The sequence below is a fragment of the Oncorhynchus tshawytscha genome, unplaced genomic scaffold (assembly GCF_018296145.1).
Source record: "Oncorhynchus tshawytscha isolate Ot180627B unplaced genomic scaffold, Otsh_v2.0 Un_contig_7670_pilon_pilon, whole genome shotgun sequence".
NCBI lineage: Eukaryota > Metazoa > Chordata > Actinopteri > Salmoniformes > Salmonidae > Oncorhynchus > Oncorhynchus tshawytscha.
In genome coordinates, this window is record NW_024608908.1 from 21,205 (window position 1) to 45,929 (window position 24,725).

Consider the following 24,725-nt stretch of genomic DNA (forward strand, 5'->3'; position numbering starts at 1 on the left):
TCTGTGTGTAGCTGGTGAGATGAGTCAGGCGCAGGACAATTTTACTCAAATATATCATAATACACTTCGCAGAAATAGAGCTCCAGCTGGAGTAGGAACCCCTGGCATCCGGCAGCAGTCCCATCATACTCCCTCGGGAGCGCGAGCCGAATCCTGCTGGGACCAGGTGAAGGAGGGGTGGACAGTGGGACCTGCTTTAGTGGGGCTTGTGGGGGCGCTGGACGACCTCCTCCTCTCTCTCAACGATCCATCGTCTGCAGCACGCGATCCATGGCGATGCCCAGACGTTGCAACATGGTCGCGTGCTGCTGGACGCGCTCCTCTACCGCCACAGGGAGGGCGTCTGCTCCTGCTGACTCCATTCGGTGGTAAGTAATTTTGTAAAGCGTCGGTGTGTAGTTGGTGAGATGAGTCAAGCACAGGGCAGCAGATATGAGTAATGAAAGCAATTTTCTCAAATATATCATAATACACGTCGTAGAAATACAAGACCACACATACGGACCGCAATACAACAAACAATTACTCACAAACAAACATGGGGGAACAGAGGGTTAAATAATGAACAAGTAATTGGGGGATTGAAATGAGATGTGTAAGACAAAGACAAAACAAATGGAAAATGAAAGTGGGTCGGCGATGGCTAGAAGGACGGTGACGTCACCGCCGAACGCCGCCCGAACAAAGAGGGGGACCGATTTCGGCGGATCACCAAGGGGATTCTTTATAAATTGATAGTAGTTAATCACTTAGCATTAGAAAACAATATAAATTAAAGCATAATGCATTTCTGGGCTCTGGCTGGGCCACTCAAGGACATTGAGACTTGTCCTGAAGCCACTCCTGTGTTGTCTTGACTGTGTGCTCAAGGTCGTTGTCCTGTTGGAATGTGAACCTTCGCCCCAGTCTGAGGTCCTGAGCGCTCTGGAGCAGGTTTTCATCAAGGATCTCTCTGTATTTTGCCACCACTATGCTTCACCGTAGGGATGGTGCCAGGTTTCCTCCAGACATGATGCTTGGCATTCAGGCAAATAGTTCAATCCTAGTTTCATCAGGCATGAGAATCTTGTTTCTCATGGTCCAAGAGTCCTTTAGGTGTCTTTTGGCAAACTCCAAGCAGGTTGTCATGTGTCTTTTACTGAGGACTGGCTTCTGTCTGGCCACTCTACCATAAAGGCCTGATTTGTGGAGTGCTGCAAAGATGGGTGTCCTATTGGAATGTTCTCCCATCTCCACAGAGGACCTCTGCCAACTCTAAGAAGAGTCTTCGTGGTTCCAAAACACTTCCATTTAAGAATTTCATTTTATCCTGTCTCGGATTGTGTCGAGGCACAGATCTGCTAAACGGTACCAAAATATGTCTGCAGCATTTAAGGTCCCCAAGAACACAGTGGCCTCCATCATTATTAAATGGAAGACAATTGAATCAATTTTAGAATAAGGCTGTAAAGGCACTGTATAATCAAAGACAGAAAAGGTTAATGATAATATTAAGAAAATGTTTTGATTAGCAATAATGTACTTTAAAGCAGGTACGTGTAAAGGTCTATTGTGTAACACAAGTGACGGTAACACCGGTGTCGCGTAAAACTATTTCAACCTCTTTTCCCCCAATCTAAAACAGAGCCAGAATTTTGTTGAATTCCCAAAGTGTTATCACTATGCATCAAAAAGCACAACCAAATTCCAATGGAAAACAATGTATGTTTTGGTTTTGTTGTCTTCTTAATCAAATCAAATGAAAATCTAAGTTTATTTGTTGTGTACACAAATTGGCAAATGCTTAAGCAAGTGCAGCGAAATGCTTTTGTTCCTAGCTCCAGCAGTGCAGTAAATGATTATATTTCTAGCTCCAGAAGTGCAGTAAATGATTGTGTTCCTAGCTCCAGCAGTGCAGTAAATTATTGTGTTTCTAGTTTCAGCAGTGCAGTAAATGCTTGTGTTCCTAGCTCCAGCAGTGCAGTAAATGATTATATTTCTAGCTCCAGAAGTGCAGTAAATGTCTAACAGTACAATACCAATACACAAATAATCCCAAGGACAAAAAGAAAAACCAGAACAAGCAATGTCAGAGTCCGGGATATAAATACGTGGTGTGTGGAGAGCCCTGCGGTTGAGGGAGGTGAAATTGTTGGAGTGGTATGCAAATTGTAGTGAGACCAGGCCAAGATAAAGAAAAGCAGTTCGACACATACAACAACAAAGAGTTACACATGGAATAAACAAACATACAGTCAATAATACAGTAGAAAAAGTCTATATACAGTGTGTGCAAATGAGGTTGGATAAGGGAGGTAAGGCAATAAATAGGCCATGGTGGGGAAGTAATTACAATACAGCAATTAAACACTGGAATGGTAGATGTGCAGAATATGAATGTGCAAGTAGAGATACTGGGGTGCAAAGGAGCAAGATAAATAAATAAATACAGTGTGGGGATGAGGTAGTTGGATGGGCTATTTACAGATGGGCTATGTACAGGTGCAGTGATCTGTGAGCTGCTCTGACAGCTGGTGCTTAAAGCTAGTGAGGGAGATATGAGTCTCCAGCTTCAGTGATTTTTGCAGTTTGTTCCAGTCATTGGTAGCAGAGAACTGGAAGGAAAGGTGGCCAAAGGAGGTGTTGGCTTTGGGGAGGACCAGTGAGATATACCTGCTGGAGCGAGTGCTACGGGTGGGCGTTGTTATCGTGACCAGTGAGCTGAGATAAGGCGGAGCTTACCTAGCATAGACTTATAGATGACCTGGAACCAGTTGGTGTGGCGACGAATATGTAGCGAGGGCCAGCCGACGAGAGTATACATGTCGCAGTGGTGGGTGGTGTAAGGGGCTTTGGTGACAAAACGGATGGCACTGTGATAGACTGCATCCAGTTTGCTGAGTAGAGTATTGGAGGCTATTTTGTAAATGACATTGCCAAAGTTGAGGATCGGTAGGATAGTCAGTTTTACGAGGGTATGTTTGGTGGCTTGAGTGAAGGAGGCTTTGTTTGCGAAATAGGAAGCCGATTCTAGATTTAATTTTGGATTGGAGATGTTTAATATGAGTCTGGAAGGAGAGCTCACAGTCTAGCCAGACACCTAGGTATTTGTAGTTGTCCATATATTCTAAGTCAGAACCGTCCAGAGTGATGTTGGTCGGGCGGGCGGGTGCGGGCAGCGATTGGTTGAAAAGCATGCAGTCGGTTTTACTAGCGTTTGAGAGCAGTTGAACGCCAGGGAAAGAATGTTATGTATGTTTCCCTTACAAGACCCAACTCCAACCTCTAAACCTTAATCAACATCCGTTCCAAACCCTCCCTCTGTGTTCCACTGTGTAATAAATACCCTAAACCTGGATTCCTACTTTAATCTCCGTCCCCTCATTGCATTCTGACTAATGGGCCATGGTGGCAGCAGAAATCCTAAACCAGTCAGTTCTATAGAAAACATCCTAATACTGATCATAATCAAGTCCAGTATGTTAGTGCTGAAGTGGAAGAAATACAATTCAGTTATTTCAGGAAGTAAACTGAAATGAAAAATGTTCACAAGGATTGTAAATGAGAAATACTTTTAGTTTGCTTCCTGAATTGACCTGGATTGACCCCAGCCCAGATCTCAATACAGTGCTCACTGCATTGTGAGAAGACCATGGCTGTAAAGTCAGTTGAGGTATTTGGGGAAAAATGCACAGTTGTCTAGTTGCGTATGACAGCTGTACACATTCCTCTGACACTGATCTAAGGTCAGTTTTATCCCGGAGTGTAACTTCTGCCCAGAGAAAGTTTGGAGCTAAACATGTTCCTCGAATACAAAAACACAGGTCATATATCATGCAAGATCTTTGCACATTAAAATAACTTGAATGTCTGCATGGTGTGAATGTTATATCCACCCACAAACATGGCAAGTAAATATATTGTCTAATAACAGTGGTATTGGTGCCAGAATTAGGCTGTGTTGGCAGATATACCAAACAATAAACCTTGGCTGCAGTGAAGATGAGATCACAGTCCAAGAAATGAAAAGGCCTTGATGGGATCCTTCCAGATGGTCACCCTACTCAACTAGTGTATCCAGCAGATATGGGGCTTCTTGTACTGATGTGCTGGGTGGACACGGACCCTGAACAAACAGGGTGTATTCAGTGAGGTGAAATGTTCTGAACATTGCTGATAGAAATGTATTAAATAGAGCTGACATAATTCCTTGTTCTATCTGACAGACAGTCATATCTGTTCTTCACAATACATTTCTATCTGAATGTTCCGTAAGGATTCACCCTATTAAAGATTAATAACATTGAAACAATCATTTGAATGCAAAAGGTAAACTTATTAAACATATTGTAAATGTAACGCAGTTTTACTGAAGCCAGTTCAGCTGCTAAGCGGTTAACTTTAAAGTGTAATTAAAGTTTGAGGCAGTTATATGTGCTTCTACACCTGCATTGCTTGCTGTTTGGGGTTTTAGGCTGGGTTTCTGTACAGCACTTTGAGATATCAGCTGATGTACGAAGGGCTATATAAATACATTTGATTTGATTTGATTTATATCGCTGTCAGCAATATGAGTGGATAAGATGATTGAAATACTGTACTGGTGTTATGTAAGTCATAAGAATCCTACTGGACCGTTTTAGCCAACTGAAATGTGAGACAAATAAAAGCGTCTCGAGAATCTTTTTAATAGATCATACTGTAGATAAATAACACATTAGATTTAACAGTTTTATAAGCTGTTACTGAAAGCCTAAATGTTTCTGTTCTAGATTTAAATATTAATTTAATATGGTTCCACCAGGGTGATAAATCAAACTGAGCAAAGCACGAGGTAACGACCATCTACATCACAAGCATGAGGTGAGGAGACAGTTCAGATGTGTTTACAAGCTAAACAATATAAATAACAGGTAAACATATATATAAAGTTGTTGATGAGGATTAATGCCACTAAAATGGAACTAAATAAAGTCAGATTAGATTTAATGAAAAGTATTTTAGTTGTAGTGGGGCAACATGGACTCAGTCCATTATAGCATATGAGGTTCAGTAGAAGCAACATGGACTCAGTCCATTATAGCATATGAGGTTCAGTGGAAGTAACATGGACTCAGTCCATTTTGATATTGTCATAATTATTAGTAATGACATCAGTCTCATTTACAGTAAAGGTTCAGTAGAAGAAATGGACTCAATCCAGAGACAAATATGACATTAAAAAGTAATGTAATGGACTCAGTCCATTAAGTATATGAGGTTCAGTAGAACAACATGGACTCAGTCCATTACAGTATTATGTTCAGTTTAACATGGACTAGTCCATTACAGTATATGAGGTTCAGTGGAAGTAACATGGACTCAGTCCATTACAGTATATGAGGAGATGAGCTAACAGGACTCAGTCCATTACAGTATATGAGGTTCAGTAGAAGTAACATGGACTCAGTCCATTACAGTATATGAGGTTCAGTAGAAGTAACATGGACTCAGTCCATTACAGTATATGAGGTTCAGTAGAAGTAACATGGACTCAGTCCATTACAGTATATGCAGGTCTCTTAGATTTTACAACATGGTCAGTCCATTCCAGTATATGAGGTTCAGTAGAACTTAACATGGAATCTCCATTACAGTGCCATTGAGGTTTAGAAGTAAATGGACTCAGTTTTTACAGTATATGAGGTTCTTTAGAAGTAACATGGACTCAGTCCATTACAGTATATGAGGTTCAGTAGAAGCAACATGGACTCAGTCCATTGTTTGTATATGAGGTTCAGTAGAAGTAACATGGACTCAGTCCATTACAGTATATGAGGTTCAGTAGAAGTAACATGGACTCAGTCCATTACAGTATATGAGGTTCAGTAGAAGTAACATTGGGATGAATTAAACTTTTGAAATTGTCATAATTATTAGTAATGACATCTATCATTTACGTAAACTCAGTGAAATTCAATTCAGAGACAAATATGACATTAAAAAGTCATGTCATGGGAGTGTGGTGCTCCTGGAAGTGGGAGGTGCTAGTGAGACACAGACACACAGAGGTCTCTCATCCAATTCATGTCCTTTCCCAGAGTGGTCCATAATTAACTTTTGCCTGGTTGGCACTTCCAACGAGATATAAGGAGGCTGAGGCCCCAGCATCCATAAGTCAGATACCTTCTTCCTCTGTGGTAAGACCTCTCCACCTCCTTAGATTTATATATTTGTCTCATCTTTCTACTCAGCATCTGAGACAGGCTAACTGCACTGTTTGAATTGACTTTGCATGTCTCTTGTAAGATTTGACAATATGCAATCATGCAATCATAGTGTAATCCAGTAAAAAGGGCTTTATAAATACTTAATATTTAATTAATTGATTGAGTGCCATTGGTTTAAAAAAAAGAAAGTTTTTAATGAGTTTTTCTTTCTTCGTGGTATTGGTTTAATAAACCGCACCCTTTAAATTCAAAATGACATCATATTTTTTACCTTATTAAATCTGTGACTTCCATTTTCGGTCAAAAGTGGTGCTCCTGCACTTATTTGTAAAATTGTTCTAGAATGTAACTGGGTTTTCAGGGGTATTTATTTGAATTCTTGACAGAACGTGTAGTAAAGTGAGTTGCCAATAGAAAAATGAAGGTTATCAGTTCCACCTGTAGTTGAATTTGACATGTAATGATTGAGTTAAATGTTTTCTAGCCCTTTAGGGGATTAATGATAAGGCTTTAGACTTGTATGTTTTCACAAAAGTCTCATGTTTCACAGGGTCCTCCAAGAAGTACACATTCATCTGTAGGAGTGGAAAAAGAAGGTGAGACATGGTTTGAGTCTCCACATAAAATGTGATGAGAATATTCTGAGAGAGATACCGCTCACCTAACTCTGTTGACTGGGGAGGAAGCACCACAGAGTCAATCATGTTTCTTGTTTCATCTCTTTCCTAGTTATCCGTCACCATGAGTACGGACGCGGAGATGCAAATCTACGGCAAGGCTGCCATATACCTCCGTAAGTCTGAGAAGGAGCGGATGGAGGCACAAGCCGCACCCTTTGATTCAAAGAACGCCTGCTATGTGGCAGACAAGGTGGAGCTGTACCTTAAGGGTCTGGTCACTGCCAGGGCCGACGGGAAGTGTACTGTAACAGTCACGAAACCTGACGGCACTAAGGATGTAAGTCTGATCTGAAAAGTATTCAAGTTTGTGCAATTACTCTATTTTTTGAAAAACCATTGAAATGATCCAAACAATGTCTATAGGCAATTAGAAATCACTAACAAAAAATATATAAAGAAGCATTTCATTGTTTTTTGTAGACATTATATAACCTTCAAAAACATCATTGTTATTGCTGCTATTTAAAAATGAAATAGAATGCTGACTCGACAAGAATCTCCAGTTATGTGTCAGTGGGTGATAACTAAGTAGTTGGATTAAATGTGGATGTATATTTTTTAAATGATTCAACTTGTATTTAATGAGCAAAAAGCATTCAGTCATGTCCACTTTGATCTGTGTGTAATCTAGATTTCTGACTGTTTCAGGAAGGAAAAGAGTTCAAAGATGCAGACATCTATGAGATGAACCCCCCTAAGTACGACAAGATTGAGGACATGGCCATGATGACCTACCTGAATGAAGCCTCTGTGTTGTATAACCTCAAAGAGCGTTATGCAGCATGGATGATCTACGTAAGAAACCTGCACATACAAACACACACATACATGAATATAATAAATACACATACAGTACTACACATAAATGAACGGTAGAAACCAAAACATATTGTATCAATACAGTAAACCCACATCAGTTTACCAAAGTACACCCACATCCTCACATAAATCCAGGTAAAAGTCCATCTGACTTTACTAATACCCTAATTTAATTACTTTCATCCAGACCTACTCTGGGCTCTTCTGTGCCACGGTGAACCCCTACAAGTGGCTCCCTGTGTACGACGCAGAAGTTGTCAACGCCTACAGAGGGAAGAAGAGGATGGAGGCTCCACCCCATATCTTCTCTGTCTCTGACAACGCCTTTCAGTTCATGATGATTGGTATGAGCTCTCATGGATGGATGGATGAATGGATGGATGGTTGATTGGATGGATAGTTGGATGGGAGGGATGGAGGGAGGCTCTGAGGGGTGGAGGGTTGGGGATGGAGGAGGGAGTATATGGAGGGAGGGAGGGAGGGAGATGGAGGGATAATTATCACAGTGGGGAGGGGGGAGGGAGTAAATGGAGTTGGAGGGAGGGGGGGGAGGGAGGGATTGGAGGGATGGGAGTTGGATGGGATGTCCATAAATGGGTATGGATCTCAAAGTCATAAGTGCTTATAGATGGATGGATGGATCAATAGAAGTTCAAATATGCTTTAGAGAGGTATCTACTGTTTTCTAGTCTAGGTAATAACAGTTTGCTGGGAATATCTGATTTCACTACCCTTGAATGGAAAATGTTCCAAATTGAAATTCGTGATGATGCTATGAATTAAATAATGTCCCCTGAATGTTGTTTGAGTATGATAAGTAATGTGTTTTTTGGTTCCAGATAAGGAGAACCAGTCCGTCCTGATTACGTAAGTTGTTTACTAAAATGTCACTTGAGAAAGTGTTTCTATTGTAATAAGTTGGGTCACTTGGTGTGATGAAATACATGACATTATGAAGGGATTAGAGCATCAGGTTATGTGTAATAACGAGTCGATGAGAATGATTATTTGTTAAAGACTTATGTCAGAACACAGGTTAACAGTGTATTTTTCTACGCTATTTCTTAGTGAAAGACAATCTGACACTCAAACATGTAACTAAAACCCCTCTTTCTCTGTCATATAAACCAGTGGAGAATCCGGTGCAGGAAAGACTGTCAACACCAAGCGTGTCATCCAGTACTTTGCCACCATTGCAGTGTCTGGGGCCAAGAAGGAAGCAGAACCTGGCAAAATGCAGGTAAGCTGTTCTTGTTTGCCTTTGTAACACATTTCAGTTTGGTTGGCTGTGTAAACTGTTTTTCCAGTGGTGAATCCTCTTTCAAGCAATTGAGAAAAACAAACTTTACCAGCTTACCAGTTTTTGAGCAACTTGTGTTTGTCTCAATCAGGGGTCTCTTGAGGATCAGATCATTGCAGCTAACCCTCTGCTGGAGTCTTACGGTAATGCCAAGACAGTGAGGAACGACAACTCGTCTCGCTTTGTAAGTATGAAGGGCATACTGTGGAAGTTACCTTATATTGGAAAAATGTCATTCAGATGTTCCCTTCTATTATACAGATATTAGATGTATTTTTATCTCTGGTTTTGTTGCTGAAAATTTGAAATTCAAACTTCTGGCGGTTTTAACGTTTTAAAATGTGAATTTTTCTATTTAAAGTTTCAGACTTAATTCGCTGTAATATTATTGTTCCATCAACCCCTACAAAACAATGTCCATTATTTATAATCCACATTATAATTCACATTTCCTGTTGCTGCAGGATTATTTTCCCCTGCTGTAGCAAACTGGATCCTACATCAATAACCTATAAACCTATATCTGTATCAATAGATCCAACATCTGTCCAACAAACTGTAACGTTTAAAGGGGTTTATCAAAGTCAAATGTTAGATTAATTTGTTTATAACCCCCATGCTCTACTACAGGGTAAATTCATCAGGATTCACTTCCAAGCTGGTAAACTGGCTAAAGCTGACATTGAGACCTGTGAGTTGGTTTTGATTGTTTCTCAATGCTTTCCTAAATTCACACAGATTTTTTGGGAGATCAAATTGAAATGTATCTCATGTTCTCTTTCTTGCTCTCTCTCTCTCATTCTTGCTCTACTCTTCCTCTGTGTGTCATTCTCTCTCTCTCTCAGACCTGCTGGAGAAGTCCAGAGTGTCCTTCCAGCTGCCCGATGAGAGAGGCTACCACATCTTCTTCCAGATGATGACAGGCCACAAACCTGAGCTAGTTGGTACGACAAAGTAGAGGTCCAGAGGAAATTATCCCCACCCCCCATCTATGGAATATATAAAAAATATTAATAATCCACACTAATAATAATATTACAATGATTACATCCAAGGTAACAAGACATGGGACAGGTCTTTGGGAAATATCTATCAAGTAATGCACTGTGATTCTCCTCTTTTGATGCTATTCATTATATACTACATGTATCATTGAGTCCATCTATTGAGTAAAGAAGGGAGAGAGAATGTAAAGTAGGAGAGCAGAATTCTAAGAGATTTAACTGACAAGCTGTTCTCCGTTGTCCACAGAACCTTGGCGCTCAGGAGCCCCCAAAATACTGTAAAGGTCACCACCAACCCCAGAAATGGCGCTCATCGACTTCCCCATGTGCAGTCAGGGACAGATCACTGTGGCCAGCATCAACGACAATGAAGAGTTGGATGCCACAGATGTGAGTCAAACAAAGGGTTAACCAAACTCTAGATATGGAATGGATAGGACCACCATACACACTGAATGTACTGTGAAATTCCAACTTGGTGGCAGCTGGGAATGTTCATGTATGTTTTAGTTTGATACTAAATGCCTTGTTAGTTAGTGCCTCAAGGAACTCTTCATGCCTTCCACAAGAGAGCACCACTAAGTGCCCTCTGGAACTGTGGAACTGTGCTGCCATCTACTAATGTGTTTGCCAAGCGTAATCATGTGGAACAGAGAAGCCAGTCAAATCTATCTATCCAATTTATTCTGCAGTGAGCAGCACAGAACTGTAGTGTAACTGAGCAAACTACCGTTCAGTTCATCTCTGTTGTACTTCCTCTTTAATGTCAGGATGCCATTACAGTCCTGGGCTTCAGTAACGATGAGAAGGTTGGCATCTACAAGCTGACAGGAGCTGTATTGCACCATGGAAACTTGAAATTCAAGCAGAAGCAGCGTGAGGAGCAGGCCGAGCCAGACGGCACAGAGGGTGAGTCCCACTCATAGATATACAATATGTAGAGCATTAGTCCTATTCCCAGTCCCCAACATAGAAATAGAACACCTAAGACAGACAGTGCCACATGAACGTCAGGCAGGAGAACAAATTCCAACCTCCAAAATGTAGGTGAATCAAAACCTAACCCACAAAGAAGTTAACCAAACTATTTTGTCAGTGTGAAATCAGAAACAAGTGATCTTGTGTCCCTGAGTCTGTTGTTGTTGGTTCTCTCTCCAGTGGCTGATAAAATTGCCTACCTGCTGGGCCTGAACTCAGCTGAGATGTTGAAGGCTCTGTGCTACCCCAGAGTGAAGGTCGGCAACGAGTATGTGACCAAGGGACAGACTGTGCCTCAGGTAAGGTGGCCAAACACAGAATCTACCATTTTCTGAGCACAGGAATTATTTTGGGGACGAGTGCATTGCTTTTGTTTTTCCCAAGCTTGTATCACCTTATCACTAGACATGGTCAATATCTCATGTATTAATTTGAGGTATTATCATTGCAGGTTAATAACTCAGTCAGTGCTCTGGCCAAGTCCATCTATGAGAGGATGTTCTTGTGGATGGTCATCCGTATCAATGAGATGTTGGACACCAAGAATCCAAGACAGTTCTATATCGGTGTGCTTGACATTGCCGGGTTTGAGATCTTTGATGTGAGTATGAGACCAGAACAAGACAATTAGTTGTGATTGAGATGGATTACAGTCTTGTATGATGAAATGATCCCTTTTAAAATTCCATCAACAGTACAACAGCATGGAGCAGCTGTGCATCAACTTCACCAATGAGAAACTGCAACAGTTTTTCAACCACACCATGTTCGTCCTGGAGCAAGAGGAGTACAAGAAGGAGGGAATCATCTGGGCCTTCATTGACTTCGGCATGGACTTGGCTGCCTGCATTGAGCTTATTGAGAAGGTAAGCTGTATGTGAGGATTTTAATGGACCATTATAATGGACCATAACAGCAAAGGTCATATGGAGCGTTGTGTGAAATATTATCACAGTGGTACAACGTATACAGTATTAAAATCACTGGGGAAGCTAATTGAGTCAAAAAAATACATATAACAACCAATGTGTTGTGATAATTGCGTTGTTTGCTCTATAACCTGTTAGTTTATATGCCTTGCCACCGTGATATATAGGTCTAAGGCCGAGACAATAAGAAGACACAGTGGCAGAATAAATTCAACCACATCTTTGTTTCATCACAAAACCGGAGGGCAACATCTGTCTTGTGGAGTCCACAAAGCATAATGAATGTAACAAACAGTTACATGACCTACAACATGGTCAGTCAAGTACATTTTTCTGCCATTTTCGGACCACTAAAGATCTATTGATTTAGAAACACGGAGAGTTACTGCAATTCACAAAGATAACAGGAGCTGCCTCCCTCCACTATTCCAGCGCCATTTCAATTTCAACCTTTCAACGTCATCAAATAACCTATGCTTAGTCTAATACAGTGACAATTTAAAGATTCCAAAAACGAGTTTATTCCAATCAACGTCAGCTAAATATCATGTGGCTGTCCATGGTACTAATTTATGTGAGTAGAAAAAACATGTTGACTAACTCTACTTGTAGAGAAACGCCATCCTCCTGTCTTTCATGTTGCTGAAACAGTCTCTGTCATACAGTACACCCTTTACATTTTTTTGTCCTTGGCTACCTGGCTAAAACCATTGCTCGCTATTCTAAAATCCTTTCCTGGGCCAGTTAACATTAAACATCTAGCTGGTTGAACTTTTCAGACCAAAAGAACAATGTATGAACTTATGGTTGGATCAGAATTGCTGTTAGAATCATTGGCAAGGACGGCGAAATAAGTAATACTACGAGGACAAATCCCTGTCTCTATCCATGACTAATTTAGGAAAGGGCCCATTTTAGCTAGCAAGCTATCCACCGGAGGACAACAACAATGAGATGCAACAATTTATGATGTTTGGATTGATGTGAAGCCAAATTCAAACTGGCTTCACTTCACACATTTTTTGGTGCACCAGGACCATTCACAGATTAGCTCACTCAGTTTAGCTCAACTCTGATTCGCTGTAATTGTACATAAAAAAAATATCAAGGGAGGCCAAATGATCACTTATTTCTCTTGCATTCAATGATACAATACCATACTCTTTTTGACCAGACAGCATCAGATAGAAGGGCTACACATACAGAGACAGAGGGGTGCCGTTTTGCTCACTCTGATGCTTTACCTGGAGTGATACATTCAGCCTCTTGCTAAGCGAGACGAAAGATACATTATATTATGTCCATTTTTGGGGGGAAGCCTCACTTCCCTTGGCACCCATTAATATATGCCACTAACTGTTGAGAACTCAATATGTTTCCTATTATGTGTCCCTAAATGAATATAATCCTATAATAGCATATTTACTAAATGTAAATATCACTAATTTGAAATCTCTTTTCGTAAAGCCATTGGGCATCTTCTCCATCCTTGAAGAGGAGTGCATGTTCCCCAAGTCTTCAGACACCACCTTCAAGGACAAGCTGTACGCCCAGCATCTTGGCAAAACAAATGCGTTTGAGAAGCCCAAGCCTGCCAAAGGCAAGGCAGAGGCCCACTTCTCCCTGGTGCACTACGCCGGAACTGTGGACTACAACATCACTGGATGGCTGGAGAAGAACAAGGACCCCCTGAACGACTCAGTTTGTCAACTGTACCAGAAGTCCGCAGTCAAAATTCTGGCTGCTCTGTATCCTGCTCCACCACCTGAGGGTAAGACTGGCATCACATCAAAATATTTAATTAAGCACTACTTATAACTTGGACCGAATGTTCTTTAAAATCTTTGAATGTATAGCAATTTCTCAGGATATTTTCACCAGGTTAATTTATTCATACACTTGGTTAATTCAAATCACACATTAGGTGTTATTCTACACAATCTCATTGGCAGCATTTGCCTCTAGATACCTGTGAAGTTAACCAGAGATTCTCTGGTTTATAATTAGTGTGTTTGCTGAAGACAAGACCACTCTAGATTTCTTACATACTCTTATTATTATTCTATTTATTCCACCCGCTCTAGGAAATGTACTTTTCTAGTTATCTTTTACTTTTCCCCATTTTAACAGATAAAGCCAAGAAAGGAGGCAAGAAGAAGGGTGGTTCCATGCAGACTGTGTCCTCCCAGTTCAGGGTGAGCTTTTGAAATGTGTAGATTCAGTCCTTCAAAAGGTGCAATTATTCTAAATTACAGTCGGCCTGAGAAAATGGTTTGTAACCCTCTTACAGGAGAACTTACATAAGCTGATGACCAATTTGAGGAGCACTCATCCTCACTTCGTGCGCTGCCTGATCCCCAATGAGTCAAAGACTCCAGGTACAGGAAATATTGAGTTAAATATGTCATCTTATCAGTACAGTATCAGTAACCTCAACCATTCCAATCTTTAACCTGTTTATTAGTATTAAAAGAGACTTGTTTTGTTTTACCAGGTCTGATGGAGAACTTCCTGGTTATCCACCAGCTCAGGTGTAATGGTGTACTGGAGGGTATCAGGATCTGCAGAAAGGGCTTCCCCAGCAGAATCATCTATGCTGACTTCAAGCAAAGGTACACACGCACAAGCACACACACACCACATAAAATATCTGCTCCAAGGGTTTTCCCAGCATCAGAATAGGCTTACCTTTTACGAAATATAACCAACATATTACAACTTGACATGTTAAAAATGTCTCCTCATTCAGGTACAAAGTACTGAATGCCAGTGTCATCCCTGAGGGCCAGTTCATGGACAACAAGAAGGCTTCTGAGAAGCTGCTTGGGTCCATTGATGTGAATCACGAGGATTACAAGTTTGGACACACCAAGGTCAGTCAAAAACCCCCAGAAAAAAGCTGACAACAAAACACAACTGGAATAATACTTTATACCCGTACCATATAAAATCTCTCCAGTTGATCTATCCATCCTTTTGTTCTTTCTTCTTAATTTAACTAATGGAAAAGGTGGAAAAACATTGTGTTTTTTTCTTCAGTCCTTCATCACAGGTATAGAAGAGAAACTAAACTCATTATCATGTGCATTGTGTTATAGTGGTATGGCTGCAGTTATCTGTATCTGTGTAGATTATTAATCTACAACTGTACAATGTCTAACAACTTAGAAACAACCTATCCCATGGTTTGTTTGTAACCATAGCAAAGTTAATGTTGTTTAAATCAATCTAGTGGTGTTGTTCCCTATCTGATTCACCATCTGTGGTTCCATTGACCATGTTAACCTGTGTCTCAGGTGTTCTTCAAAGCCGGTCTGCTGGGTGTCCTGGAGGAGATGAGAGATGAGAAGCTGGCCACTCTGGTCGGCATGGTCCAGGCTCTCAGCCGTGGATTCCTCATGAGGAGAGAGTTCACCAAGATGATGGAGAGGAGGTGAGGAATAGTAGACATCTTGGCAAAGCTTTCTGTCAACCACCTGTATCTAATGCATTATGATTACATACTGTATATGCTGTGAGTTGTTCAGAATGAGAAAGTACATCTTATAATGGTCTACTAAAGCTTTTGGGTTCATTATTTAGTCCAGAAATGGATGTAGCAACTAAGGATTCTAGCTTTATAGCTGCAGTTTCGGGTTTGGCTGTTCAATTGGCTTTTAAATTTGTGGTATTTATCCATTAATTCTGGAAGAAAATAAAATGTCTCATGAGCTTAGCATGACTGTCAGTCGTTGCATCTAGGGCACTCACTATGAATTTAATAGGGGTTACATTTTAGCCCCATTCCTCAGCTGTAAACAAACAGTGGTGTGGGGTGCCCCATTTTGTTGTTCTTCGAGTCACAGAATGTAGCTTTAAGCATGTCACTCACCATGACACTCTGTCCTTTCTGTCGACCAGAGAATCAGTTTACGCCATCCAGTACAACATCCGCTCATTCATGAATGTCAAAACCTGGCCATGGATGAAGTTGTATTTCAAGATCAAGCCCCTGCTGCAGAGCGCTGAGACTGAGAAGGAGCTGGCCAACATGAAGGAGAACTATGAGAAGATGACGACAGACCTGGCCAAGGCTCTGGCCACAAAGAAGCAAATGGAGGAGAAGTTGGTATCCCTGACGCAGGAGAAGAACGACCTGGCACTCCAAGTAGCATCTGTGAGACAGCAACAAGCTTCATAAGGGCACATCCACACACACAAATACACACACAGACATACATACAAACCCACAAACACACTGTGAAGGTTTAACACGTTTTTATTGCCAATATTATATATTTCATGAATTTCTATTGATTTAATCTGACCTTCAATACACAAAGTGAGGCCTCTGATTTTTTTTCTGCTCTTCTGAAACCAGGAAGGAGAGAGTCTGAACGATGCTGAGGAAAGGTGTGAGGGGCTCATCAAGAGCAAGATCCAGCTGGAGGCCAAACTCAAAGAGACGACCGAGAGGCTGGAGGATGAGGAGGAGATCAATGCTGAGTTGACTGCCAAGAAGAGGAAGCTGGAGGATGAGTGCTCTGAGCTGAAGAAGGACATTGATGACCTGGAGCTCACCCTGGCCAAAGTGGAGAAGGAGAAGCATGCCACTGAAAACAAGGTCTTGTGTCTTACTATAGACAGTCTAAACAACAATAATCCAAACATTATTCATCTCAAAACAGAAATGTAAATCAAGTTGTATTATGGGTGCAGGAAATATTAAGACACAATAGTAGAACTTCAGCACTCCCCACATTCATTGTATGTTCTGCTCGCCCTCATTTTTGACTTCAATTCAGTACACTGGCATGGTGAACACTGCCATCTAGTGTTGAATCTATAGTACAGTAATTGTTGACACATTTCTAATTTAAAGTAAATGAATGCAAAGGTATATTAAACTAAACCTCCCATTTATGGTGAAGTGACCAAAGATAAAATGTGCCGTTTTCAGGTTAAAAACCTGACAGAGGAGATGGCGTCTATGGATGAGAGTGTTGCCAAGCTGACCAAGGAGAAGAAAGCCCTCCAAGAGGCCCACCAGCAGACACTGGATGACCTGCAGGCAGAGGAGGACAAAGTCAACACTCTGACCAAGGCCAAGACCAAGCTGGAACAGCAAGTGGACGACGTGAGTGGAGTTTGACATTTTGGCCATGATAGTATGTAAGATGACATTATCTTCAGTTGTTTAGATTTTAATAATATGTGTTTTTATCTTCTAGCTTGAGGGTTCTCTGGAGCAAGAGAAGAAGCTCCGTATGGACCTTGAGAGATCCAAGAGAAAGCTGGAGGGAGATCTGAAACTGGCCCAGGAGTCCATAATGGACCTGGAGAATGACAAGCAGCAAGCTGATGAGAAAATCAAGAAGTAAACACAAACAAATGACTACAGTATTACCTGCTATAATGGTTGTTCTTGACTAACTATTGTAATTATGAATTATTATTTGCATGTGATTCTGAAAAGCAAAGTGAATAGTATGATCCTCTGCCTTTACACTATAGAAACAAAACCAACTCTGCAATTGACCTCTTTGTGTTTCTTAGGAAGGAGTTTGAGACCACCCAGCTCCTCAGCAAGGTTGAGGATGAGCAGTCTCTGGGAGCTCAGCTGCAGAAGAAGATCAAGGAACTCCAGGTATAGTACAGGATATAAGCTCCAGTACAGAAAAGCACAGACTTGAATCAAATCTTGAAAAACATTATTCTGGTAGCACACATTTTTCCAGGTGGCTTCTGACAGCTGAGTAGGTTGGAAGATGGTGTTTCTTAACATTGTGGTTTTGGTTCCTTAATGGGACACTGTCTGCTGAATATATTAGTGGAACTGGCTTCGTATTAAACACATTTATGCAAAATATACATACTATTATTATTTTGTGAGGTTCAATTGTTTCAACTGTATTGTAGTGTTCATCCCCCTGCTCCTACCCCTGTTCTAGGCCCGTATTGAGGAGCTGGAGGAGGAAATTGAGGCTGAGCGTGGAGCCAGGGCTAAGGTTGAGAAGCAGAGGGCTGATCTCTCCAGGGAACTTGAGGAGATCAGCGAGAGGCTGGAGGAGGCCGGAGGCGCCACTGCTGCTCAGATTGAGATGAACAAGAAGCGTGAGGCTGAGTTCCAGAAGCTGCGTCGTGATCTTGAAGAGTCCACCCTGCAGCATGAGGCCACAGCCGCCGCTCTGCGCAAGAAGCAGGCCGACAGTGTGGCTGAGCTCGGGGAGCAGATCGACAACCTGCAGCGTGTCAAGCAGAAGCTGGAGAAGGAGAAGAGCGAGTACAAGATGGAGATTGATGACCTCTCTAGCAACATGGAGGCCGTCGCCAAGGCTAAGGTGAGTAGTGATGTTTTGATCAAGCAGAACTGAAGTTGACAGGAGTCCCACATATAAAGTAATGATGGAACGTGTTTCACTAACAGGGCAATCTGGAGAAGATGTGCCGTACTCTTGAGGACCAGCTGAGTGAGCTCAAGACTAAGAATGATGAGAATGTTCGCCAGGTCAATGACATCAGCGGACAGAGGGCCAGACTCCTGACAGAAAATGGTACCATCAACAATGAACAATAAGCCAATGCTTTCCTTTAGTAGAAAACAAAATGTGTTGTGGGCTCAATCCACACAGTTGCTACTGTACTATTCACTGCCCTATTGCCCTACAATACCTCAAAATCCATTTTCAATCTTAGAGAACAGAGACCCTATTAACAAGATGTTCCTCTGTCCCTGCAGGTGAGTTTGGCCGCCAGCTGGAGGAGAAGGAAGCCCTGGTGTCTCAGCTGACCAGAGGCAAACAGGCCTTCACCCAGCAGGTGGAGGAGCTGAAGAGGGCGATTGAGGAGGAGGTCAAGGTAAGGGACCCAAAATGTAGAGTTTAGAGCCATATCTTTACATAGTCGGTGACTACACCACAGAGTTTAGAGCTCCACCCTTTTCTTCATACTCCTAGTCTCTCCACCCTGTGACTAGTGTAACCACCCTCTGAGACTCCTACTATCTCGCCACATTCAGAGACTCCTACTGTCTCTCCACCCTCAGAGACTCCTACTGTCTCTCCACCCTCAGAGACTCCTACTGTCTCTCCAACCTCACAGAATCCTCTCCCCACCCTCAGAGACTCCTATTGTCTCTCCACCCTCAGAGACTTCGACCATAATTTGTTTGACTATCTCACTAATCTCTCCTTGTCTTTCATTCTCACAGGCTAAAAACGCACTGGCCCACGGTGTTCAGTCTGCCCGCCATGACTGTGACCTCCTGAGGGAGCAGTTTGAGGAGGAGCAGGAGGCCAAGGCAGAGCTGCAACGCGGCATGTCCAAGGCCAACAGTGAGGTGGCTCAGTGGAGGACTAAGTATGAAACTGATGCTATCCAGCGCACAGAGGAGCTGGAGGAGGCCAAGTGAGTCGCACGCAACAGAAAAACTCAGATATGGTGTGGATGGTGAGGGTGGTAGGGGGCTCTGACAAAATGTTACATCAATATGTATTGTAACATTTCTTTCACACCATAAAACCACCCTCTGTTGTCCAACAGGAAGAAGCTGGCCCAGCGTCTGCAGGATGCTGAGGAGACCATTGAGGCGACCAACTCCAAGTGCGCCTCCCTGGAGAAGACCAAGCAGAGGCTGCAGGGAGAGGTGGAGGACCTCATGATTGATGTTGAGAGAGCCAACGCATTGGCCGCCAACCTCGACAAGAAGCAGAGGAACTTTGACAAGGTGAAAATGAATAAAGCTACATTTTTTATCAAGTTTATAATTGTTGCATATTTCTAATTTAAAACTATTAAACTCCACATCAATGACTTCTAATGAAAACTCCATGGATTCCCCTAGGTTCTGGCAGAGTGGAAGCAGAAGTATGAGGAGGGCCAGGCTGAGCTGGAAGGAGCTCAGAAGGAGGCTCGCTCTATGAGCACTGAACTCTTCAAGATGAAGAACTCCTACGAGGAGGCTCTGGATCATCTGGAGACTCTGAAGAGAGAGAACAAGAACCTGCAACGTGAGCATTTGATGGCAAATCTATCATGTTTCATTAGCAATATTAATTGCTGTTAATAAATTCACTGTTATTATGATTCAATGTCAACTTCAGTGCATTGGCGTTATCCACTGAAAATCTCCCAAGTGTAAACTGCTCCTGTGTGCGTGTGTGTGCAGAGGAGATCTCTGACCTGACTGAGCAGATCGGAGAGACTGGCAAGAGCATCCATGAGCTGGAGAAGGCCAAGAAGACCGTGGAGACAGAGAAGTCTGAGATCCAGACCGCTCTGGAGGAGGCTGAGGTACAAACTACAGCTGTTTGATGGGAAAGCAGTGTTAACTAACCAATGCCAGCTGCAGTGAAAGGCCCTGTGTATTGGTGTTTATTGTAGTCATATATATTTAATTCCTACATCCAAATATATTGAACACAATTGGCCTGACTGCTTCTGTTTGTCCAGGGCACACTGGAGCACGAGGAATCCAAGATTCTGCGTGTGCAGCTGGAGCTGAACCAGATCAAGGGTGAGGTGGACAGGAAGATCGCAGAGAAAGATGAGGAGATGGAGCAGATCAAGAGGAACAGCCAGAGGGTGGTTGACTCCATGCAGAGCACCCTGGACTCTGAGGTCAGGAGCAGGAATGATGCCCTGAGGGTGAAGAAGAAGATGGAGGGAGACCTGAACGAGATGGAGATCCAGCTGAGCCACTCCAACAGACAGGCCGCTGAGGCCCAGAAACAGCTGAGGAACGTCCAGGGACAGCTCAAGGTAAAGGGACTGGGACATCAGGCTCAAAAACCTGAACATGGCTAGGGATTTGTTTGTGAAACACCCCTACTTCCACAAGTCCTAATGAACGTATGTCGTTGTGAACCACAGGATGCCCAATTGCACCTTGATGACGCCGTCCGTGTTGCAGAAGACATGAAGGAGCAGGCAGCTATGGTGGAGCGCAGAAATGGTCTGATGGTGGCTGAAATCGAGGAGCTGAGAGTTGCTCTGGAGCAGACAGAGAGAGGCCGCAAAGTGGCTGAGACTGAGCTGGTAGACGCCAGCGAGCGTGTTGGACTGCTGCACTCCCAGGTATGGGTCAAAAGCGATTTCTAATGAAATTCAACCAAGCATACAGTTTAAACACACCTGTAATTGGACCGTGCTTGCCTTAGATTTTCATAATTTCAGTCTTGTGACTTGCAAGTTCTCTTGAGAGTCAAACAAATCGTCTTGTTTCCTCCTTCAGAACACCAGCCTTCTGAACACCAAGAAGAAGCTGGAGACTGACCTGGTGCAGGTGCAGGGAGAGGTGGACGACATCGTCCAGGAGGCCAGGAATGCAGAGGAGAAGGCCAAGAAGGCAATCACTGATGTGAGTCCTTGAATTACATCAACTTGATTTGTCCCCATGTGCCAATGGTAGCTGGGCTGGTTAAGAACAACAAAGATCTGCGAGGGACATTATGATTGGTGCATAAATTAAACAAACTACTATTCCAGGCGGCCATGATGGCTGAGGAGCTGAAGAAGGAGCAGGACACCAGTTCTCACCTGGAGAGGATGAAGAAGAACCTGGAGGTCACAGTCAAGGACCTGCAGCACCGCCTGGATGAGGCTGAGAATCTGGCCATGAAGGGAGGCAAGAAGCAGCTCCAGAAACTGGAGTCCAGGGTGAGATACCTGCAGGGTGGATTAGGGTGGATTGAAAGACTGATTGCTGGAAATGTATTTGATCATGTTAAAATACACAGGAGCATTTTGTAATGACTTTTTATCTCAATAACCCATCTAGATCAGGGGTTCCCAAACTGTTTTGTGGCAAGGACCACTTTTGTGATAGCGAATTCATCAGAGACCCCCCTCATAATATCAGAACACAACTCCTACTTTAAAGTGCGATAAAAATAGCATCCACTCAGATTTACTATGACTTCTGCAGTGCATGACTGGACTAATCAAGTCTCATGCCCTCAAGTCATGTCCTCTCTTTGCATCAGAGAGAAAATGTTGCAGTTTTAAAGCTTACATTACAGTGAATTTATGATCACAACAAAACCAATTATAATAATTTTACATTTATTTAGTGGAGTTGATCCAAAACCTTTAAATAAACGCCAACGTATTCATCTAGTTGCTTCCTTCAGGCTTAAACTGTTGTCTCAGCAGACTTCTTCTAATCTGCCATTTCATTCATAATAATAATAATTCCCAATAAATATCAACACACAATATAATATACATTCATCGAATTGATGTCATAGTAATAATTTCTCTCTCTATTGTTACGTCTCATTCACTGGCCGTTGCTAGGGAAGCTAGCGTTGCTATGCGGGGCTACCAGCTAGCAGGCTAATGGCTGAATTAGCTTTTAGGCTAGCGGACGTTAATAAGTTCATAAAACCTAAAAATACAACATAACATCTCAAACATATATACACACTCCAGAAACAGTACCGTTTGAATATGGTGATTTTTTACACTCGCTTACCTTCAAAATAAAGACATAAAAATGTATTTATGTCGGTGCTTCTGTCTTGCTGTTGGCTCACTTGGCAAACTACTCTCAACTGCCAGAGCGCGAGCTCCATAATAGAAGCAATGTCACAACATTAAAACATGCGAGTGGCGGCCTCTAGTCGCCGTACTGGTACTGCACCATACACCACAAAACGCATGAAAACATGGTTAAAAGTCATATTTCAAATACAAGAAGAATTGAGTTGTGAGCCTCCCAGACCCGTTGTTTATCTAAGAGTTAATAACATACATTGTGGATAAATAATATTACATTGTACTGTATTGCACCCTCTCAACTTTTTGCCAAGATCCCTGGCTGTTTAATCTGTTCTTGCTATAAATATTCATAAACAAATTCAAATGTAAATTTCACTTTGGGAACCACTGACCCAGATGATGAAAAGTTGATGTTATTATTACAGACCACTTCAATGAAAATAATGAAATGACTTGACTGAGTAGAAGACTCTGTTTTACAAAACGTCTGATTTCACCACCTCAAACAAATGCCTACATTTATTTCTTCCACAAAGGTGCGTGAGCTCGAGACTGAGGTGGAGGCCGAGCAGAGAAGAGGTGTAGACGCAGTAAAGGGAGTTCGCAAGTATGAGCGCAGAGTCAAGGAGCTCACTTACCAGGTAAGAGAAAGTGTCAAGTTTGTGAAGAATGAACTAACACAGACAGGTTTGTGTATAAAACTATTGGGGCATTGATTCTTTGATCTTCTCCCACAGACTGAGGAGGATAAGAAGAATGTTGGCAGACTTCAGGACCTGGTAGATAAGCTGCAGATGAAAGTGAAGGCCTACAAGAGGCATTCTGAGGAAGCGGTGAGTCACAGACTTAGTCAAATACTCTGAAAAAAACATTTTTTCCCCCCTACAAAACGTAATGTCCATGTGGTTTAGTTGAAGTGTTGCTACAGCACACCTGTCATCATTGACTCAATTGATATTACAAGTAATGCTTAAGAAATTATCAACATTTCTGAGTGTTTGCTGCGCTGGGGGCTGGTCTAGTGATCGTGCTGGAGGCAGCGGATTGATCCCCCGTTCTGCCACTCACTTCCTCTGCTGTATCATCTAGCTCCCTGTATACATTGCTATTCTAAAGCTGTCTTTTTTTGTATTTCGTTTTTTTTAAAACAGAATATTAATGTGCTTCCTGGTTTCAAACTTTAAATGCTGATGTTCTGCTCTCCCTCTCTTTTCCTCACCCAGGAGGAAGCAGCAAACCAGCACATGTCTAAGTTCAGGAAGGTTCAGCATGAGCTGGAGGAGGCTGAGGAGCGTGCTGACATCGCTGAGACTCAGGTCAACAAGCTCAGAGCCAAGACCCGTGACTCTGGAAAGGTACAGAACTGCTTCTAAACCTGTACCTGACTCATGTTCAGATATGACCACATCAACACCACCTATGATTCAGTCTTCTCAGAGGTCAATACAGACTTTTACACTCAACTGTATTGAAGATCCCTAAGAAGAACATTTCAGGAAGGAAAAACAATCTAATGAGAGTATATTCAGTTGGTACTTCAAAATCAAATATCCAAGCTGAGCACTGAGCATTAAATGACTTGATCCATTATATTCTATCCATATATTTATCATTATTATTACTGATCCATTATATATATATATTTATCATGTTCATTATTATTACTGATCCATTATATTCTATCCATATATTTATCATGTTCATTATTATTACTGATCCATTATATTCTATCCATATATTTATCATTATATTTCATATATTTATCATGTTCATTATTATTACTGATCCATTTATATTATTTTCCATTATATTATTTATTTCTTCTTACAGGGAAAAGAAGTTGCTGAATAAACAAGACCAAAGTATTGAAGATCAAAGTCTTACCATTTTCCTGTGTTGCATAAAATATGATTTTCATGGTGAAATGTTGAGCATTGATTAAAAACATGTGGATCTACATACACTTCCTTTGTGACTGTGGACTTATTACTCAGCAAACAGCTTTTTAAACCATTAAATATTGTACTTTAATTAAAGGAGCAATCTGGGATTCCAACAACAACAAAGCAGACACCCCAACAAAGCGGTAACCTCTTTTGGTAAACATCTGAGGGATGAGGATGGAGAAATGTAACCACTATCAAATTCTTAGACTGAGCTATGTATGTAAGGACTGACCATTGTAGTGGAGATTTCAGTACAGAGAAAGACTTGGACAATTATTCAAACAATCATCTTTATTCAACATCGATTAATTATTGCAATAATGAAACCGTCGACCGGTCGTCGAAATCGTCGACCGCACACTCCAAGTTGTGTTGCCGAGAGCATAGCTGATAATGAAAAAA

The 24,725-nt window shown here is 41.9% G+C and overlaps 1 protein-coding gene across 2 annotated transcripts in view; it reads left to right on the forward strand.

The window, feature by feature from the left end:
- Window positions 1-24,340, forward strand: part of LOC112238579 (myosin heavy chain, fast skeletal muscle-like) — a 34,372-nt gene extending 10,032 nt beyond the window's left edge. Inside the window, exons 1-41 of one of the 2 annotated variants that reach the window (XM_042313840.1) lie at window positions 6,090-6,158; window positions 6,739-6,784; window positions 6,918-7,145; window positions 7,517-7,663; window positions 7,875-8,031; window positions 8,527-8,554; window positions 8,819-8,927; window positions 9,079-9,171; window positions 9,618-9,678; window positions 9,833-9,931; window positions 10,293-10,381; window positions 10,762-10,900; window positions 11,150-11,268; window positions 11,421-11,570; window positions 11,665-11,835; window positions 13,366-13,669; window positions 14,029-14,093; window positions 14,189-14,276; window positions 14,393-14,510; window positions 14,648-14,771; window positions 15,195-15,331; window positions 15,799-16,054; window positions 16,259-16,501; window positions 16,838-17,014; window positions 17,109-17,254; window positions 17,434-17,524; window positions 17,829-18,218; window positions 18,305-18,431; window positions 18,617-18,735; window positions 19,088-19,284; window positions 19,420-19,603; window positions 19,721-19,886; window positions 20,045-20,169; window positions 20,329-20,637; window positions 20,749-20,952; window positions 21,110-21,235; window positions 21,364-21,534; window positions 22,914-23,018; window positions 23,115-23,210; window positions 23,601-23,732; window positions 24,208-24,340. In XM_042313840.1, coding sequence (XP_042169774.1) covers window positions 6,930-7,145; window positions 7,517-7,663; window positions 7,875-8,031; window positions 8,527-8,554; window positions 8,819-8,927; window positions 9,079-9,171; window positions 9,618-9,678; window positions 9,833-9,931; window positions 10,293-10,381; window positions 10,762-10,900; window positions 11,150-11,268; window positions 11,421-11,570; window positions 11,665-11,835; window positions 13,366-13,669; window positions 14,029-14,093; window positions 14,189-14,276; window positions 14,393-14,510; window positions 14,648-14,771; window positions 15,195-15,331; window positions 15,799-16,054; window positions 16,259-16,501; window positions 16,838-17,014; window positions 17,109-17,254; window positions 17,434-17,524; window positions 17,829-18,218; window positions 18,305-18,431; window positions 18,617-18,735; window positions 19,088-19,284; window positions 19,420-19,603; window positions 19,721-19,886; window positions 20,045-20,169; window positions 20,329-20,637; window positions 20,749-20,952; window positions 21,110-21,235; window positions 21,364-21,534; window positions 22,914-23,018; window positions 23,115-23,210; window positions 23,601-23,732; window positions 24,208-24,228 — 5,799 coding nt within the window. In that variant the 5' untranslated portion in view covers window positions 6,090-6,158; window positions 6,739-6,784; window positions 6,918-6,929 and the 3' untranslated portion in view covers window positions 24,229-24,340. Of the gene's footprint in view, window positions 1-6,089; window positions 6,159-6,738; window positions 6,785-6,917; window positions 7,146-7,516; window positions 7,664-7,874; window positions 8,032-8,526; window positions 8,555-8,818; window positions 8,928-9,078; window positions 9,172-9,617; window positions 9,679-9,832; window positions 9,932-10,292; window positions 10,382-10,761; window positions 10,901-11,149; window positions 11,269-11,420; window positions 11,571-11,664; window positions 11,836-13,365; window positions 13,670-14,028; window positions 14,094-14,188; window positions 14,277-14,392; window positions 14,511-14,647; window positions 14,772-15,194; window positions 15,332-15,798; window positions 16,055-16,258; window positions 16,502-16,837; window positions 17,015-17,108; window positions 17,255-17,433; window positions 17,525-17,828; window positions 18,219-18,304; window positions 18,432-18,616; window positions 18,736-19,087; window positions 19,285-19,419; window positions 19,604-19,720; window positions 19,887-20,044; window positions 20,170-20,328; window positions 20,638-20,748; window positions 20,953-21,109; window positions 21,236-21,363; window positions 21,535-22,913; window positions 23,019-23,114; window positions 23,211-23,600; window positions 23,733-24,207 lie in introns of those variants that run through there. The other variant, XM_042313841.1, reaches the window with a different exon arrangement.
- The last annotated feature ends 385 nt before the right edge of the window (window positions 24,341-24,725 follow it).